At 38.5% G+C, this 20058-nt stretch overlaps 2 protein-coding genes across 7 annotated transcripts; one reads left to right on the forward strand and one right to left on the reverse strand.

The window, feature by feature from the left end:
• The first annotated feature begins 583 nt into the window (after nucleotides 1-583).
• Nucleotides 584-10488, forward strand: PAC (pale cress protein (PAC)). Of its 6 annotated transcripts, none has more exons than XM_028211580.2 (7): nucleotides 632-830; nucleotides 935-1005; nucleotides 1592-1786; nucleotides 2030-2116; nucleotides 8865-8915; nucleotides 9364-9543; nucleotides 10068-10488. In XM_028211580.2, the coding sequence occupies exons 1-7, from the start codon at nucleotides 713-715 to the stop codon at nucleotides 10299-10301; spliced, it is 936 nt and encodes a 311-aa protein (XP_028067381.2). In that variant the 5' UTR covers nucleotides 632-712; the 3' UTR covers nucleotides 10302-10488. The 6 variants fall into 6 exon arrangements, with proteins under 6 accessions (XP_082763244.1, XP_028067383.2, XP_028067381.2 ...); XM_028211581.2 differs by having other exon boundaries at nucleotides 648-830; nucleotides 938-1005; XM_082907119.1 differs by having other exon boundaries at nucleotides 655-830; nucleotides 1587-1786.
• A 555-nt stretch (nucleotides 10489-11043) lies between these two features.
• Nucleotides 11044-19847, reverse strand: LOC114270159 (ERD (early-responsive to dehydration stress) family protein). The gene is made up of 12 exons (XM_082905511.1): nucleotides 19575-19847; nucleotides 18310-18657; nucleotides 17908-18057; nucleotides 17154-17289; nucleotides 16608-16709; nucleotides 16267-16386; nucleotides 16041-16121; nucleotides 14375-14715; nucleotides 13300-13545; nucleotides 12356-12680; nucleotides 11794-12027; nucleotides 11044-11411 (listed from the first exon to the last, which is right to left on the reverse strand). Exons 2-12 carry the CDS (start codon nucleotides 18621-18623, stop codon nucleotides 11160-11162), a joined length of 2301 nt encoding a protein of 766 aa, XP_082761637.1. The 5' UTR covers nucleotides 18624-18657; nucleotides 19575-19847; the 3' UTR covers nucleotides 11044-11159.
• Nucleotides 19848-20058: the final 211 nt, after the last annotated feature.

A 20058-nucleotide genomic window follows, 5' to 3' on the forward strand; every position in this document is an offset into this window, starting at 1 on the left:
TAAAATTTTACTTTTATACAGAATAAAATTTTACTTTTGTGTAGAGTCTAACATTTTACTAGTTTTTCAGAGTAAAATTTTATTTTTATACAGAGTAAAATTTTACTTTTAGTTTCAGAGTCTCACAGTTTACTCGTTTTTCAGAGTAAAATTTTACTTTTATACAGAGTAAAATTTTACTTTTGTGTAGAGTCTAACATTTTACTAGTTTTCAGAGTAAAATTTTACTTTTATACAGAGTAAAATTTTACTTTTAGTTTCAGAGTGAAATTTTACTTTTATATAGAGTAAAATTTTACTTTTAGTTTCAAAGTGTAACATTTTACTCTTATTCAGAGTAAAATTTTACTTTTATTCAGAGTAAAATTTTACTCTGAAATACACAGTGAAGATGGCTTAATAGGAGAGTTGATATATATGAGGGTAATATAGTAAAAGAAACAAATTTTAAAATATTAAGAGATTTTAAAAGTACTTATATAATTCTTATCCTTTTGAAAGACAAATTAAATAATGAGAGAGTTATTACCAAATCTCCTTTTTTTTAAATGTGTATTAAAGAGGATGTGCATGAGTGGAATGGGTTTGTGCAAATAAAACCCCCCCAAAAAAAATAAAATAAAATAAAATAAAGTAATGTAGTGTTCAAATTACACAAAAATACATCCAAACCCTCACTCACTCACTCTAATTCTTTGTCTACCCAACAAAAATGGCGGCAAGGGCTCTGCAGCTAACCCCTCTGCCACGGCCACCATCCACTCTCCAAACCCTTTCAAGAATTGCCGTTTCATCCACTCCTTCAAAGATCCAGTCTTCACACGGCGCAGGTTAGTACCCATCATCACCCTCCTCCACCCTTGTCTCAAAAAGATTGAAAGATTGAAAATTCTCTCTCTCTCTCTCTCTCTCTCTCTCTCTCTCTCTCTCTCAGCAGTTCTGCGTAAGACGAAGAAGATAGAAGAGCAAGACCTGTACGGGCTCCCAAAAGAGTATTACGACGATGTATGTAATTAATTGCATAGCTGAATCAATACAACTTCTTTGTACTTGGGTTTTTCTTAATTTTTAGGTTTTGATATTTTTCTCTGTTCTTGGTGGTGATTGTGTTATTGTTGTCTATTAATGAGTTCTTTGCTTAATTGGAGTTTTTGGCTTAAAGGGTCTTTGGAATTCGTTAATTCTGGAGGTGGGTCATCTCTAAACTAGCTGGCCTTACTCAAAATGTTACCCAAATTTTCATATTATTTAATATTAAGTACTTCAATTGACAAACTCATACTTAAAGCATAAATTTGAGTAAAACTTGGATAATGGCAGAGTGGTAAGTTTGAAAAATACAAAAAAAAAAAAAAAAAAAATGTTCTTGAAAATTTTGAGTAAACATTTGAGTCTCCCCGATTTTAGTAAAAAATGGGTAAAACTCAATTTGGTATAAGTTTGAGTCAATGAGATAATGCTCTCTCTAATAGAAAGACATTTGTTTCTTGCTGAAATTTAAGTTTGGATGTTGTTATGGTGATTCAAAATTCTGGAATAACATTTTAGTAGTGTATATTTTGAAAGCTGGCACTAATCTTTATTAGGTTAGGAATGGCAAGCCCAACAATGGGAAAAGACCAAGGAATTGCATCAAAGGCGTCAAGAGGAAGATGAAGAGGAGGAAAGAAAGATTGATGAATATCGTGAAGTTGGCATGCGGTTGAAAGACTATCCGGAAGAAGAAGTTCAAAAGGCAAGGCAGCTGGTTTCAAGCTTTATCAAATCTGCCGAAGAAGTAGAAGAGGTAATTATTGGGTACAATATCAAAAGAAGTTTCTGGTAGTTCTTCTGGATATAAAAGGTTACAACTTACAAGGAACTACTTTTTTGGTGTTCAGCCTGTTGATCTTGTCCATCTTTGTACTTTGTATCTGCAACATCCAATGATGTTGTCCTTTTATGTCATTTTTATGCCCTCGTAATGGGATCCATCATTCCAGGTCAAACAAAGTTTGATGTTTATGATGGTTGTTTCACTTGGCTGCAGAAAATTGAAGAAGCTGCTGAGAGGGGCGAACTCACTGAACTTGTTCTGATGGTCATACGGAATCGTCTTGATCTCGCTCGAAGTGATGTAAGTTAGTGTTTTAGCTTCTTAACCTACGCAGCTGATTTATTTATTTTCTGAGGTGATGCTATTATTGATATGCTTAATAGAATTTTCTTGAGTTGTAGCAAGTGCTAATGGATTCAAAATTGTAGTTTCGACATGTTATGAAAATAGTGGTAGTTAAGAGTATGTTGGTCCTGTTGTCATCTTACCAGAGTATGCGGATGGTTAGTTGAAGTTCCTTTTAACAAAAGTCATGAAATTTGTCAATATGTTAAAAAGAAATGGATTTCCCAAAGGAACCTCATATCAGATGTAGGACAATCTTTTCTGTCCTGCTATTTCATTATTAGGGCTTGGCTTGCATATGCGCTCTTGGTGAATTTTCTGTTCATTTTTATCACGTTGACTTCTGAATTTGTTATCATGAATGAAGTACTTGGGCCTTCTTGTTGTCATGATGATGTCAATTACATACTATGGATGACCATAATCATGATTATGATCATTATGATTGGTGCATAGCCTTAAGAGGCCTTTTCTTGGTGATAAATACAGCCTAATGTAGCAAATGTTCAAAAGAATCTAGTGCTGTTGGCCTCTGATAAAGTTTATGGTCTATAGATATGTGGTTTTTCAATATTACCATATACGGAATCTGTGCTTTTTGTATACCTAGGTGTAAAAGATCTTGAAGACTGTCTTATAATTTTCCTAGTTATGATAGTTTTGCACTGCCTGAGATGGATGAATTCGAACTCCATTGGTAATAATCCAAAATGAAGGTGTAACTTTTTTCTTTTCTTTTTTTTTTTCAAATACAAAACACTGCGGAAAAATGCTTTGAGATTTTAGGAAAGATTAATGTTACCTGTGTCGTCAGAGGTTGGGCCACGCCGGTGAATCTTTTTTCTTGGCGGTCGGTCTTTTGAACTGGAGGAGGTGGTGGTGGATGCGATTGGGTGCTGGAGTTTGTCGATTGTGGAAAGGGGTCAGGGGCTTAGAAGGGCGGTCCTGCTTGTTGGCTTCGAAGTATGTTGGCTGGTGGCGAAAATGCGGAAGGCTTCGTTGGATCCCGGGACCCTTCGATTTATGGGACGGCTTACTGGCGGCTGCTGTAGTGTAGCAGTTTGGGTTCGCAGCGAGGAAGAGGGTGGGTCATCCATCCAAATAGTGGTGACGGAGGGGAAGCGGACGGCTCAGTTTTTCTTTCCGATGTCTGCCTTTGGCGATGGGTGGGGGGATTTGGCTTTGGTTATTGAAGGGTTTGGATTAGGTGATGGTTGGGTAAACCATCCTAGTGGTGTGCGGGGGATGGGGCTACCTATTTCTACGCCTATGGCAGTGGCAAATCCCGGCATAGCTGCAGTGATTCAGGAGGTACACACAGCACTAGAAGGTGAGTGGTTTCAACTACTGGATAGGGCTTTGGTGGGCCATCTGAAGGGCGTGGGTGGTAAAGGCTTGAGTTTTGCGGCTATGTCAGACTAGGTCTGTCAATGGTGGAAGGCGTCGGGGCAGGTGGAGGTGCGGCCACTTGGTGATCAGGCATTTCTGTTTTTTTCTCTTCCAGACGAGAGGCGGAAACTTTGTTGCGTTGGCGATGGACTCTTGATGGTCGAGATTTGTTGTTGGAATGGTGGACATCCTTGGGCCTCTGTGCATCGGGGACGGAATCACCACCAGGACCAACAGAATGGATCCGTGTGACGGGCTTGCGGCTTCATCTTCGTGGGGAGGAGGTTTATCGTGTGATTGGCGACCAGTGTGGTGGCTTTCTGGAGGCGGACGAGTCATCGGCGGATCTCGGCTCTCTTCGACTGTGTGTGAGGGGTTTGGAGAAGATGCCGACGACTGTCTCGCTCCGGTGGGGATCGTGGTCATATTCCTTACCAATATGGGTGAAGGTCTGGCCGTTGGTTGAGCCTGTGCCGCCGTCCGCTGGCGAGGGAGGTGGTTCTGGTTTGGGAATGGAAGGGCGTGATCTGCGGTGGAAGAATCGGCGAATTGCGAAAATCGTGGGGGTCAACGAATATAAATAGAGATTTGGGCGACCCATTGATTTTAAGGGTAAACGGGTTAGGGTTATTCCTAATACCCAAGGTGGCTTTGTAATAGGCTCAATAAGGGATTTACAAGATCCACAGTTAGGCCATTCTGAGGCCCAAAAAGCTGTTGGCGTTTCTTTGGGCCAGCAAAGGTGGGCTCCGGTCCATCACCATCCAGAAGTAGGCCTAGATTGTGGAAAGGTTATTTTCAGCCCCCCTGGGTGTGGTTTAGGCCTAGTGGAGAAAGATCCGGCCCAACCCAACTCGGGTCAATCCAATCCAAACCTCAGTCGAGTTTGTGCTTCCCTTCGCAACGGCTTGGAGCTTTATCGAACCTATTCTGCCATGGAAGCGTCGTCGGAGTCAGTGCGACCTCAGGCGAGTGCTAATCTTGTGGCGGACGAATAACGTTTGCAGGAGCTGAGCTGCGGGGAAGGATGCGACATAGAGGGAACTGATGATGAAAGTGGTTGGGCCACAGGGGTAGATCAGCTGGCATTGGTGGTCTGACCTGAGGTGGTGAATACTGAGGTAGACGTGGGTGATGTTGCGGTTGAGGAGGGCCTCCCTAGCCCGGTAGTGGATTTCCACGAGGATGTGATTCTGAGCTTCGAGGAGGTATCGACGTGGGTCCTTTCTCGCATTACTGAGGTTAGCCATTTTTTGGAGGTGTCTTTTAAAGGTCATGAGCATGAGGCTTTTGCTTTATTTTCTGCCATTGAGGGCTCCTGGAGGGAGAGTGCCCCGAATTGTCAAGTGGTGACGCTTTTGAAACAGAATGAGAAGAGTGTTAGGGAATTACGAAGATTGGAGTGTTCTATCAATTATGATCGGAGTGCAGATGGGGATGGACGGGTTGCTAGGAAGGGTCGTGGTACTCCATTGTTGTTACAATGCGGTTAAAAATGTTGTCTTGGAATGTGCGTGGTTTAAATGATAGGGGAAAACGGGTGATGGTGAAATCTTTGTTAAAAAGCGTGCGTGCGGATGTGGTTTGTCTACAGGAAACCAAGTTGGAGAGTTTGGGGGCAGAGATAGTTCGGGAATTGTGGGGTGTTCGGTTTGTGGATTGGACGTTTTTACCTGCCCAAAGGGTGGCTGGGGGGAGTTCTTCTTTGTTGGGATGAGAGGGTGTTAGTAAAGGAGGAGGAGGAGGAGGAGGTGGGGGCTTTTTCCGTTTCTTGCCTTTTTCGATGTATTGAAGATGACTTTTGCTGGGCCTTTACAGGTGTTTATGGGCCGGTTCACGGCGGAGAGCGGACTGGTTTTTGGGAGGAGCTTCACTACATTGCCTTTCGGTGGGGGGTTCCATGGTGTGTCGGTGGAGACTTTAATGTGGTGCGGAGTTTGGAGGAGAAGAGGGGGGCAAGCTTGGTAACGGCTTCTATGCGGATGTTTTCGTCATTCATTGATGAGGTGGAGTTAGTGGATCTTCCGATGCAGGGTGGTGTATTTACATAGTCTGGAGGTGGAGTGATGTCTCGGCTTGATAGATTTTTGGTCACAGGGGACTGGGAGGAGCATTTTTCAAACGTCGCCCAAACACATTTGCACCGTCCAGTTTCCGATCATTGGCCAGTATTATTGGATAGTGGGGGGTATTCGGAGTGGGCCGACGCCGTTTCGGTTTGAGAACATGTGGTTGTTATCTGAGGGTTTTCTGGAGCGGGTAAAGGGCTGGTGGGATAGTTATGTGATCTCCGGCTTGTTTAGTTCTTGTCTGGCACAGAAATTGAAACTTCTTAAGTCCAATTTGAAGAGGTGAAATAGGGAAGTGTTTGGACGCTTGGAGGTTCAGAAGGCCGACGTGCTCGCTGTGTTGCAAGAGTTGGACGTCATAGAGTCCGAGAAGGTATTGTCTGCAGTGGATCTTCGTCGTCAAGATGATGTCCGTAAGGAGTTTGTCTAGATTGCTCGTATGGGGGAGATTAGCTTTCGACAAAAATCTAGATGTTTGTGGTTAAAGGATGGAGATCGAAATACAAAGTTTTTTCATCGAATGGCGAATGCCCATCGGAGGGTGAATCAGATAGGTCGTATACGTGTAGATGGTATGGAGTTGTCTTCTTCAGATGCGGTCAGGGCTGGTATTGTGGGCTTTTATGAGCACCTTTTTCGAGATGAGAGGGAGGTGTGGAGGCCAAGCCTGGATGGTGTTTCTTTTGATGTTAATCCGGACACGGTTAGTTATAGGTTGGAGTGCTCGTTCGCAGAAGATGAGGTGTTGGAGGCTTTGCACAGTATGCCTGGGGATAAGGCGCCGGGTCCAGATGGTTTTACATTAGCATTTTTCTAGCATTGTTGGGAGGTGGTGAAGGCCGATGTGATGGCAATGTTTGAGCAGTTTCATCAGACTAGTGAGTTTGAGTGTAGTCTTAATGCCACGTTTATTGCTTTGATCCCAAAGAAGGGTGGGGCGGAGGATATTCGGAACTTCCGTCCTATCAGTCTATTGGGTAGTATGTATAAGCTTTTGGCGAAAGTGCTAGCTAATAGGTTACGAGGTATGTTGGAAGGGGTCATTTCTGAGTCTCAGAATGCTTTTGTGGGTGGGCGGCAAATTCTAGATGTGGTCTTAGTGGCAAATGAATGTGTGGATTCTTGACTCCGCCAAGGGCAGGGGGGGCTTATTTGCAAACTTGATATTGAGAAGGCTTATGATAATGTTAATTGGAAGTTTTTACTATATATGCTGGACAGATTCGGTTTTGGAATTAAGTGGAGGCGGTGGATCCAATTCTGTATTTCCACGGTGCGGATGTCAGTTCTTGTGAATGGCTCTCCAGTGGGTTTCTTTCCTACTTATAGGGGGCTCCGGCAAGGAGATCATTTATCTCCTTTATTGTTTATATTGGTGATGGAAGCGTTGGGGCGGTTGTTATCTAGGGCGGTGCAGGGAGGACGGTTGCAGGGGTTTGCGATGGGAAAGGCTCTTGCAATTTTGTCGGTTTCCCATTTGTTCTATGCGGATGATGCACGTATTTTCTGCGATGCGGATGTGGATCAAATTGGGTATTTGAGATGTGTGTTATTGTGTTTTGAGGCTGTTTCAGGTCTTCTGGTGAACTTAGCAAAGTTAGAACTGATTCCAGTGGGGGAGGTGGCTACGATTTCGGTGTTAGCTGCTATTCTGGGGTGTAAGGTGGCGACTTTGCCAGTTACGTATTTGGGATTACCTTTGGGGGCGTCTTTTAAGTCTAAAGGAGTGTGGGATAGAGTAGTGGACCGTGTGCAGCGGTGGTTGGCAGGATGGAAACAGCAGTATTTATCAAAAGGAGGGAGACTTACGTTGATTAAGAGTGTTCTTTCTTCCATCTCGACATATTTTATGTCCGTCCATGTGATCCCGGTGTCAGTGGCCAAGCGTATAGAGCAGTTGCAAAGGGATTTCTTGTGGGGTACTGGGGGGGAGGGTTCCCATTATCACTTGGTGGCCTGGGATCAGATTTGTCGTCCCAAGGTGCAGGGGGGTTTGGGGATTCGAAAGTTGGTCTTGTTCAATGTGGCCCTGTTGGGGAAATGGTTGTGGCGGTTTGTGGTAGAGCATGACCGTTTCTGGAGAAGGGTGGTGGTAGCTAAGTTTGGTGTGGGGCATGGCGGGTGGTGTTCGGGGCGTGTAGGGCATTCTCATGGTTATGGTCTATGGAAGGGGATTTGGTTGGGGTGGGAGGAGTTTTGGAAGCGGGTAAAGCTCAAGGTTGGGGTAGGGGATAGGGTTCGGTTTTGGCGCGATCGGTGGTGTGGTGACCTCACTTTAGAAGAGCGGTTCCCTTTGGTTTTTGGTATTGCCGTTGACGCTGAGGTTTTGGTGGGTGCTGTGTGGTCTGGCCATGGGGTTTTGACTTTTTGGAATGTGGCCCTGTGCCGTGCTGTTCAGGATTGGGAGCAAGGTCAGTTGGTGGAGTTGTTGGCTTTTTTATATGAGTTGAGAGTGGGGAAGGTTGGACAGGACTCTTTGGTTTGGGAATGTCCTGGGGCTAAGGGCACTTTTTCCGTATCCTCTTATTATCGTGTGCTTGCTCATGTGAAGGAGGTTGCTTTTCCTTGGAAGTGTGTCTGGGTTCCGGGTACGCCATCTGAGGTGGCCTTTTTTGTGTGGACGGCTATGTTGGGGCGTGTTTTGACTTTGGATAATTTAATTCGACGTAGCCACATATTGGTTAATTGGTGTTGTTTGTGTTTTGGTGCTGCAAAGTCGGTGGATCATTTGTTCATTCATTGTCCGGTATCTTCGCGCCTTTGGATGTTAGTTGTTGCGACTTTCGGTTTGGCTTGGGTGCAGCCGGCGTCGGTTCAGGCAATCCTGCATAGCTGGGTAGGGGGTCGAGTTGGGAGGAGACGTCGGAAGGCGTGGATGCTTGCTTCTCATTGTATTCTATGGTTGGTTTGGTTGGAGCAAAATAGGCGCATTTTTCAAGGGCTGTCTCATTCAGTTCTTTGGCTAGAACGGCGGCTTCTTACGATATTGTATGGTTGGGTGACTAGATTGGTTGATCCAGATGTTTTGGCTTTTGTCGAATTCGTGGAAGATTTGATTTGTTAGTTCATTAGTTTGTGAAGCCTCTTTGGCTTCCTTTATTGTATTCTTTGTATCGTCTTGATATTTTTCTATAAAAATTGGTTACTTATCAAAAAAAAAATCCAAAATGAAGAACAACCCCCCCACCCTTCTCTTTCTCTCTCTCTCTCTCTCTCAATTAGAAGATACTCATTATGTTTTTCAGGATGAGAAGGATGCTGTTAGAAGTCTTGATCTCTTATACAGACGGGTTGAGGTATCCACTGCTCATCCTATTTAATCTACACCTCTGAATGGATGTCAGGTTTTTAATTTCCGTTCAACTTGTACGACTAATGCCACTTATTTATTGACTAATGATCTGCTTTATGCACGTTTGTCTTGGATCCTTTGTGTAACCTGTAGTCTATGTTGCTGCTGCTCTACATGTGTGGCAACTTGTTGCATTGCCAGAGATGGCAATTGTATCAATCCCTATGAAATTTTATATTTTTATGAATTGCTTATCTTCCAAAACGAATCTTCTAGTCTGCTAAAATCCTAATAAGTTCTTACCAGCAGAATAATTTTAGCCTACCTCATCTTGCATGACATGATTAGTGTGTCCTTTTCTCTTCCCAACCTTTCTTTCGAATTTCAGTTGTGTTGCTTCTTTACCTGTTCATTTATTTAGATATACATCTGAGACTTGCCTAACAATGTAGACTGAGATTTTGAAACGGGAAGCTACTCCAGCTATGAGACTACTCAACGATCTTTTGAATTTGCATGACGGGTTTAATGATGAAGGGTGGCTGAAGGAATGCAAGAAGCGGATGGTTGACACCTTTCCGCGAGAGGATCCGTTCAGTATTCTTGTCCCAGCAGGGTTTGACATTGATAAGGTATATCTCACAAACGTGCAATTGTATGCGTTTTGATATAAATTTTTACTCTATGGTTTGATGGACATAGCTTTGACATTCAGAATGTCTGGAACTGTGGTTGTTTACAAAATAATAGGGCTGCAAATAAGCCGAGTCAAGCTGAGTAGTAGTTTGTTTAAGTTTAGCTTAAAAACTTGACGAGCTTCAAGACGTGTTCAAGCTTAGCATGTTTATACAACGAGCCAATCATGAATGAGCTAAACACCAGTCGATCTCGAGTAGCTTTATTTTTATAGTGCATGCTTATAGGGCTTAACAGTAAGTTGTTGAAGCTTGCCTTGAAAACTTGACTAATTTTAAAAGGTGTTCAAGTTTGGCTTGCTTACAAAATAAATCGATCTCAACCGAGCTTTTAATGAGCCAAATATAAGTCGAGTTCAAGTAGCTTGGTCTATTTTGCGGCTCTACATAACAAAACCATAATTATATGCTATAACTTCTATTTATTTGTGTAATGAATGACTAATTTTTCTCTCTATCAGCATCAAGGTCCACTGAGACCACCACTTGAGGGTGATGATCTCCTTTTGAGGGTAGACTTTGTCCGAGAAGTTGATGCATTGCTGCAAGAGGTTCGGTATGAACAAAGCGAAGTAGAAAATGAACAAGGGCTTGATCCCGAATCTGTTGCAACTAGGTTGAAGCAACAGGAGAAGCAGCGAACCATTCGGCTAGTGTTAGCTCTCTTGGATCTTGCGGTTAATTTGAAATGGTAATTGTACTATTTTTTAACCATTTTTTTCTCTGAAAATCTTTGTAAAATTATTGCATTAGCCATATTTTTGCCAAGGTCTGAAGAGAAAGTGACTCAGTTAGGAGTTTATGTATTTTGCAGTTTCTTTATACAGAACAATGTATATGCCACTGTTACTTATTTTCTTTACCTTTTTTCCTCTTTTTAAATTTTTAATTTTCTTATTTATGAAGTGGGGTAGGGGGGCTACTTACAGAAGATATTCATATTCGAGTGAACTCCATAATATTTTAAATTAGACAAAAATACACCTTTCACCTCCGAATTTTTACTTGAATTTTTTGTGTTTCATCTACTAATCGTAACAACATATTTTATTCTGGTTCTCACATCCCAATTTTAATTCAATTTTTATTTTGATCTCGTGTTTTAATTTTCACTCAAATTCTAAATGATGGAATAACAAGATTATCACATTTAGAACATGAGTTGAAGTTTCATAATTTAATTGTTACAATTGAAATAGTTGTTACAATTAGAAGATAAGAGACTAAAGTAAAATTCTAATAAAAATTGAAGATAGAAAGTGTAATTAACCTTGTAAACATTTTACACAACTACAAATCTCACAGTAGTCTCATTTTTTAACCATTAGCAATTATGGTCAAAACTAGTAATGTGATCCTTTGGTTCATTTATCCGAAAATGACATGTTACCTTCACGTGAGCCAAGCTTTTGCCTTCGAACAATAGAACTGGGGCTGTTTTTATCCTAAAATAGACATTTAACGAAGAAAACCCATACTGTAAGTACAAGAAAGTAGGAAAATAAAGAATCAACATTATAATGAGATATAATCAATGTAAAAGAATTCTCTCTTCAACTTACAACACCACCACCACTACCAACACAAATACCACCTTCAGAACTGACATCAGAAGGATATTTACTATCCTTTCGAGAGCTCCTCTTGGTTGGAACAAGGGGATTGTTCTCTTCCTCATCCATCGCTTGTGGTCTCTCAAAGTCACCCCCCTTGAAAACCGGGTGTACATAAGCATCTTGCATATAGGCTTTCAAGCTTAGGTTTGGTTCCGTAGCACGTTCTAATGTATCCTTCACCATTGCATCCTGTGACCAATATGTATCAAAATTATTATCATTCCTTCATATTAGTAAAACAAACCTTCAACAATATAAACATCACCCAAGAGAAAATATCAGCAGCATTCCTTCAGTTTTTATCTTTTAACGAAATTTCCTTTCATTTCATTTCCTTTCCTTTTAAAAGGAGAAAAAACAGACACAGCACACCAACATATCTCCTAGTTAGACATCTCATATATCCATCAAATCTTTGATGCACATACACATCTTCTCATTACAAGTATAAGTTAAATCTTGCAAAAATGCCAATAAAAAAATTATGTGTGTGTGTGTGTGTGTGTGTGTGTGTGAGAGAGAGAGAGAGAGAGAGAGAGCTTTAAATAGAAGTATCTTATCTGCACTCAACCTGTAGTGGGAATTTCATGAATGCCGACTCAAAACGCCCCTTGCAAAATCGATGGAACCATATAGTCAAAACAGGAAGTACAATCAGGAACGGTGTTGAATTTTCAGCTCCTTTTGTGCTCATCAATCCCATTAATAGAAGTTGCGATATTATCAAGCCAATAATTATACGCCGATGCACATCTGGCCAAAATGTTGCCCCACTCTCATACTTTTGGTCATAAACATTGATGATCTTGCAATAAGAAATAATTTCATAATTCAAATTATTGTCTGAATACACGATGTTACAAATACATAAGTAACATTCTGTTAGAAGTTCTCAAAATGCTTAGCTTCCAAAATAAGCCGTTGGCCCAGATGAAACATTTTATTTTTTTACTTCCTTTTGGTTTTAATTGGTTAAACCAGGAAAAAAAGAAAAAAGAAAAAAAAAAAAAGAGTGCAAAAGAATTATTCTCAGGAAGTTTGTACTTCTATTCTGTTTTCTTAAAGGCTGCCCACTATAAGAACTGCATGTTTATCGGAGGCTTAACCTAAATTAAAGAAATTTGAAATAATACCTGATGGCGGAAAACCATATAGGAAAAGGCAAAGAAGACAATGATGAAAGGAAGAAGTATGGGGGTGATCACTGAATACACAAGTCCCAGCAAGAAATAGAGTTGTATGCGAGGTTCAGATGTAGAGAAGTTCAAGGAACCAGGATCCATTGCCTGCTCCCTATCTTGTTCTGTCTTGACCAAGAACGTGTTCTTTATGTGGAACATAACTAAAGGAACCAATCTAACGATCTCTGCAGCAATGCCAGCCCACCCATCAACCATTATATAAGTAATGAAGAAAGTGGCTTTCATTGGAATTGACACACCAACAGTTTTAGGAATCCTACAAGGAGAGCACACTGTACAATATTAGACAGTGTAGAATAGAAGAAAAAAATGTGGAAGTACTAATAAGGAATAGAAATGGAATACATTATACGCAGTAATTATTATTATTATTATTTTCATCCTAAAGCAAAGATGCATGAGAGAATGAACATCACAAAGTAATTTAAGGATCTAAAATGCAACTAGAAGTACAAATTTTAAATCATTAAGACTGTCATCACAACATCCATACATCTTATCATACAGAACTCAAAAATGATACAAATGCAGTTTTAGAAAAATCAAAAGAGAAGGATCGAAGACTGTACAGAAATATAGAAAATTGTTAGCACAAATCTTTAGATCACCCTTTTGGGGTAAGTCCCACTTAGCGACATACAGAAGAATATGAGACTGTCAACAGCAGCATGCGCATTCAAGACACAAACAACTGATTCCCTAGGAAGTTAAAAATGAAGATTTTTGAGGTTTGAGGTTTCTCAGTAGTTACAATAGTTGATCAACTCCAATTGAGTTCAGCTCAGCTTAGTTCAAACCTTAATATTTACCAAATAGTTAATGAAATATATAAATTATTCAAGCCTTATTCTTATAAAAACAAACAAGAAACGTACTCTGTTGGAGACTGATTCAAAAATGTGTGGAGCTGCTGAAACGCTGTTCCAGCAATAATGCTTACAAGAAAGACATTGACAAGCAAGAACAAATGATACTTTCCAGCTGATCTTCTCTCCAAAGATGAGAGTGATGTGAATCCTTCTATTCTGGACATAGTCATGAGAATTGTTGGAAGAATAATAAGGAATATCTTTAATGCGATACCTGGAAGAAAACCTTGAATGAAAGATTTGACCACTTTCCTGTAACAGAAATTTCCAACATCAAAAGAGGCTTTTTTAATCCACACCCACCCACCCACCCACCCACCCACCCACCAAAAAAGACCTAAAAAAATGGTACATTTTAAAGAGTGGAAAAAAGAAAAAAATCTAAAATGCTAGCCATCATTCTACCTCTAATACCAATTGAGAGTAAGGAATAAGAACGTTGAAATTAATTGCTTGTACAAACTTCAACCCAAACAAGTAGTTTCTTACTTTTTTAACCATTATATATGCCGCTCCTTCTTATAATCTTCTTATGTTTTTTTTTTTCTTTTTTTCTTTTTTTTTTCTTTTTTTCATGAAGCATCACTACTTCTAATGTATTGTCATGAATAGAAGAGTACTCAATTCAAAGTTGCCACTCCTTCCTCCTCCTTTTTTTTTTTTTTCTTTTTTCCTTCCAATTTTTTTTATTTTTAAAAAGATTTACCATTTGTTTCGTAAACAACCAACTAGAGGGTGTGCACACGCAATGCATGTGCAATAAAAATCAATGTATAAATAAACTGTTAACCTTATATCTTCATTAGAAGAGATCAAAGGGTTAATTAAATCCCCTTTCATGGTTTGATAACGAATAAAATGCTACGTAGCAAGCATGATAATTTCTCAACTTGGCAAGATGAAGTAAGTTAACAAATATCAAATTTCATTTTTTGTTTCTATAGTGACTTCAGATCTTGGAGAACATCAAAAATTGAAAATAAATATGATAATTAATTTGGCATTTCAAGAGCTACATTTGACAGTATATGACAAAAATAAAAGAAAACATTAACTAATTTAAACAAAAAAATTAACTTACTTTTGTATTAGGGGCTTCAAGAAAGGTAAAACCTTCTGGATGCCGTCAAGATTGGCTATAGACTGAACAAATGCTATGGGTATCGTAAAAAAGAAAGTTAGGAAAAATAGACCAACAGCCATGAGCAATCTTCGAATAGTGAGTTCGACAAATGGTATTGCAAGATTCTCCCAATAAACATCACGTGGTTCAGGAGCCCATTCAGTCAACCAAATAGTAGGATTACTTGACTGCTGAGTTTGAGCACAGACAGCTGCTCCCCACCGGGATTTAAATGAAACAAATGCTGCGGGGACTATGGAATTATTGTCACTTATAACCCTCTCTCTTTCTCCAGCTTCCTAGACACAAAAATTACATAACTATTCATCAGATCCAGACACAGTACTCCAGTGTTCTAACAGGTTGGGTTATCTAATAGAGAAAATTCACATGATAGTCATGGCTCTGGTGATAGGTCATCACCCTATCACCACCACAATGCTATCCCAGCCTGTCCAAAAATAATTTTTCATATGAAGAACCTAATACAGCTAATTCAAAGAACCAACATTGTAAATAGATAACAAGGAAAAGGAAAGGGGATTAAAAAATGACCCTTTGAATTGCATAAGTAATGAAGTTACACAATTACCATTTTTGACAAAGCTATAATGTGATATAAAAACATGACAGCAATTGAAGTTCCCAGAAGCTTATCGGTCTCTCAAGCCACTAGTAGTCCATTAAAAAAAATCATTCCCCAGTGCTAGTCCCTGATAATTGAAAATGCTAGGAGGGGTAGATTGGATAGAGACTAAGCAAAAGAAAAACAAAAACTCTTCTTCATGAGCTCATGTTCCTTTTTAAAACAATAATATATATATATATATATATATAAATTTCCTCATGAGCTTTAAAGAAATATTGAATTGCTAGGTTGTCAACAAACCAAGTTGTATGAGAAATTGTAGAGATTATGAAGCTCAAATCAACATAGTTCACCAAGTAATCAACCTAAACTCAAGATAGAATGTTAAAGTCAACTGCTTAACCACTCAAGGTTTAGCGACATCTGATCAGCTTGATTATGCCAGTGAATTGCTAAATATAGATGTTATGTGTTAGTGGTTGCATGGTTCCTGCCATTCTTGATTAGTGCTGTCAATTTTTGTAAGTCTAAGAACGTATTTCTTCCATTTGTAAAGGAATACTAAATTTTGACAGTAAAATACCAAAACAGAAAAAGGTCCCTTTAGTTATATATCCAGCTTGACTAAAGTTGTGAGCATGCCTAAGGTCATCCTAACTTGTACAAGTTAAATACAAACAAGCTAATTTTGAGTCAAGATCAAGGTAAATTTGAGCTTGATAGAAACATAACAAAGCCAAGCTTGAATAAACTGGTATGATCATTTCATCCTTAGGTCAAATGAGAGAGCACATAATATTGTTACTGATTTTCACAAGGCATAAGTCCACACAACCCACAATCTAACCTCAACTTTAAACAAAAATGCATGTATATAGTCTACATATATGGAGGCCTGCCTTGCAAGTCATTGTTGCGCTCGGGTTTTGGCCCTTGGTTAATTTTTCAACGGTTCTTCATTGTAATTTAAAAAATGATGATAAATTGACAAAAAGCGAAAGCTGGAACAAAAGACAACTAATTCTGGAAACTTACTTCTTCGCTTAACTTCCCAATTTCAGCTGTGTAGTAGTCAATTGCATCCACAGTTTTTCCCCAAAGGCCCCAAAAACCTGTCTATACAGAACGGAAAAGTGTGATGGTGAACTTAGTAGTTGTAAGTCACTTTAATAATAAGAGATCCATAAACAAGAATGACTCACTGAGAGAAGACATATAGATCAAACCAAACCAAAATTGAAGATTATGTGGAGAATAATACCTTTGTAGTTGGCTTTTTAGTAGGATTTGTCTCATATTTGTTTTGGTAATAAACAAGCCAGTTCTGCAAACTCTTTCTTTGCGCCACTATATTTGCAAGCTTATTTGCATTGTATACAATCTACAAGACAAGAATTGTAAGAGTTGGTGATGTTGTGAACTTGATGCAAATATACAAAACATACATATTAAGCTTTTGTGACACTACGATTTGGATGCAAAATGTATAAAAGAAACTCCAAATATGCAACTTCTCTTTCCCCATGTTACTGCATAAAAGTTTCTATTACAACCCAAAATATTACAGATTCACAAGTACAGAAACTTGAGAAAGAGATAAACCTGATGTGAAAGATAATGATCAGGATGATTTACGCAAAAGAAATGTTCAACGTGCTCACTAACTGATTCATCAGGGTCTGGAGGTACATTTCTCACAAGAACCTGCAGAAGAAATTGGAGTAAAATACAGCAAGAAGTAAACTGAAAATACGTCAGTGTAAGACATAGGCACACAGATATATATTGCTTCAGACAGGAATAATGGGAAGCATACATTTGAAACCATTAATAAATTGATTATTTTTAGATAATAGTAGCTTGTCCAAATTGTTGCTACAATCAAATTTATATTTAACCATAATTAAATTAAAAAGTAACAAAACAAAGAAACTAATGAACCTTTAAGTCCTCATGATCTACAAAAATAAACTGCATGATGTTGGAAATTTAGTCCAGATGTCACAGATGTTAGCTCCTTAACAAGTAAAGAGTTTAACTTACATCAACGTAAGTTTAAACACAAACTACAAAGCGGAACTAATCAATAAAAAGATGTGCTTTAAAGAAAAATTAAACATAACCATATAGAAATTTCGGCAAACTTACAGTGAATTGATCTGGACGACGATTTTCAGAAGCAAGAAAATGCAATCTCAAAGTAGCTACAATCTTGTATTCCTTGTATAGCACATAACATGTCCAGAATGAAAAGACATACGCCATTACCAAATGTGCCCAAAACCTGGAGGGAAATCACAAGAGGGGTGTTTCAATGACAAGTATCAACCAGCATAATGTCAAAATAAAACTTGCAAAAACCTTTTTAAAGGTTCCCATACACAATGTAAAAATGAAGGTGACACAATTGTATAAGATCCTATACACTAGAAAAACAAAAAAAAATTGCGATGATTTAGGATTTTGAACTAAGTGCAACAAGTTGTGATGACTTAGAATCTTGCACCCTTGTATACCATAACTCAAAAAACCAACATTCACAGAGAGCTAATTGAGCTGGGTATCATTGCATTTAAAATATTTCAATTCTTTGATGCCATGGCCTCCAGTAATAGTTTATTTTCATCAGTATTAAAAGAAAGGTAGACTAAGATTATTCTTATGGATTAGAAACTAAAGATACAATATGACACATGTTTCTATGAATGAGGGTGCCGCTTAATCTAAAGATAACGTATTTATGATCTGTGATCAACGCTTTGCACATAAAGGCATGAATGTGAAAATGATTGGATTTTCATATATATTTTCAATGGATTTTCATATATAATGATCTAGGATACCTAAAATACAATAAAAGGCATGAACTATACAGAAAATATCAAAAGAAGAAACTTCTCACCTTTGAGATCCAGGTGACACATTGGATATTGAGAGTTTGTCGATATTACTGAATGTTAAATCCTTGACATTATCTAACGATTCCCCAGTCCAATTTACAGGCACCAACACCCCAAAAGCTAGAGCAGTTATAGGGGCAAATATTTTCAAGCTGCATACGATTCAAATTAGATGTTCATAATAGCATCAAATAAAAATTAAGCAAAATAGAGGAATGATTATGCACACTAAGCCTTTCAGCCTTCTAATTGTTTGTTAATTCCAAAAAAATCCAAGAAAAATAAATCAGAAAAGGATAAATGCAAAAGCATAATTTGAAGATAGTAGCAAAGAAGCTATTACTTAATATGGTCCATCAAACAATTATAACTATGAAAAAAAAAAATGCATACTAAAAACTCACCCAAGAAGGTAAATTCGAATATATACAGCAGAATCAAGCCCTGCATGATCTATAAGCTCAGGTTGTGGCATTCTTAAGGCTGCAGGCATCCAATTCAAAAACCTTATGTACGTTCTGAAGTCCAAGTTGATGAATTTCGACACAAGAGCTTTAGAACGTGTTGGACTGCCTCTTATACCCTTCAGGTACCACTTTGGGAAGTAAACTCTATCATTGACTGGTTGGAGCCGTAATATTGCAAAGGCCACAAGGAACACTATTGCAGAAAGAATGTTAACAGCAGCCGCAAGGCTGATATCTTGAATGCTAGCCATGTTTTTTTTCTTTTAAAGACTATCTATCGATCCCCTGAAATTTGAGTGGCACGGAGTTAGATGTCTCTTAATGCATATTAACCAGAAAAAATTGTCCAAGTGAGTCCTGATAGACTTCTATTTATCACCATCAATTTCTAATATCTTGCAGCGTCAAATAAAGCATTATTACAATATATCTCTACGTTTTGTTCCAATATTACACTTTCTTAACCATTAACGATTCCAAACAATTTGCGCTCAGACTTGCAAGTCAACCACAAAAATAATAATAATAAAATAACGTATTACCATTATATACAAACCTAATGGTCTCAAACAATTTTAACTCGGTCATCCCTGCAATCAGCTGCAATTATGAAAGGTTGTTTCACCGAATCCAATTGCTTCTATCCTAGACTGTTTATTTATTTATATTTATCAGCAACAAAAAAAACAAAATATTATTAATCAAAAACTATAAACTTTTCTTTTTATTTTCCTATCATTGAGATATCATATCACTCAAGCACAGCTAACACTAGATAACGTCGTATGTGGAATGTAACTACCAATCTTGTCGCTAAACCTTGGAAGTTAACAGAATGATCAAAGCTTCATCTACTTGAGCTCAAAAACCATCGTATCTCATAATCCATTCTATGAACTAGTTCTTTATATTTTTTTATACATAAGGAAATCGAGCAAGCACATAGGAGGAGATAAAATTTTAAAAATTCTTTGGAACCACAGGACTTATTTTCCCTTCAACGCAGTAATCAGAATCCATTCAGATACAATAAATATTCAAATTTTATTGTACTAAAACATGTAAATGTACGTGTTCGTTGTACCCAAATTTATGAAATCAATTAAAAATCGTAACATAGGTTTGGTGAGAAAACAGAGAAAGATTATAAGATACCAAACCCTTAATTGCATTCTTTCATTTTCGTGGAATTCAAAACTCACCACAAATAAACCAAGACAAATAGTTTTACAAAGAAAGTGGAGACAATGATCAAGGATACTCAAAATCTTATTTTCTTTCCTTTCCTGCCTTTTCCCAGCAACCAAACAACGCGTTCGTCGTTGATGATGAATGAGGAAACAGATAAATGACAACCTCGCAATGTACGCCCTTGTGGATTCAAACAAAACGATCGTTGACGATATATTCAATCTTCAGGGCTGCGAATGTGACGTTGAGATTGATTCAACTGAAATGAATGATTCGGAGAGAATGTGATATTAGGGTTCTGTATTTTGATTTTGTATTATGGGTTTGGTATTTACGAATGCAAGGAACAGAGATAGAAACAAGCGCGGAACCGCCTTTCGATCGATGAGCACGACAAGGTGTGTCGCGCAGTTTGTAACGTTAATATATATATACGACAAAATTTTGAATTAGCCTTATATTATATTTTTAATTGGGTAAATTAGACAGACACCC

This window comes from Camellia sinensis, chromosome 14 (genome assembly GCF_055761805.1).
Source record: "Camellia sinensis isolate YWXY chromosome 14, ASM5576180v1, whole genome shotgun sequence".
NCBI classification, from domain to species: domain Eukaryota; kingdom Viridiplantae; phylum Streptophyta; class Magnoliopsida; order Ericales; family Theaceae; genus Camellia; species Camellia sinensis.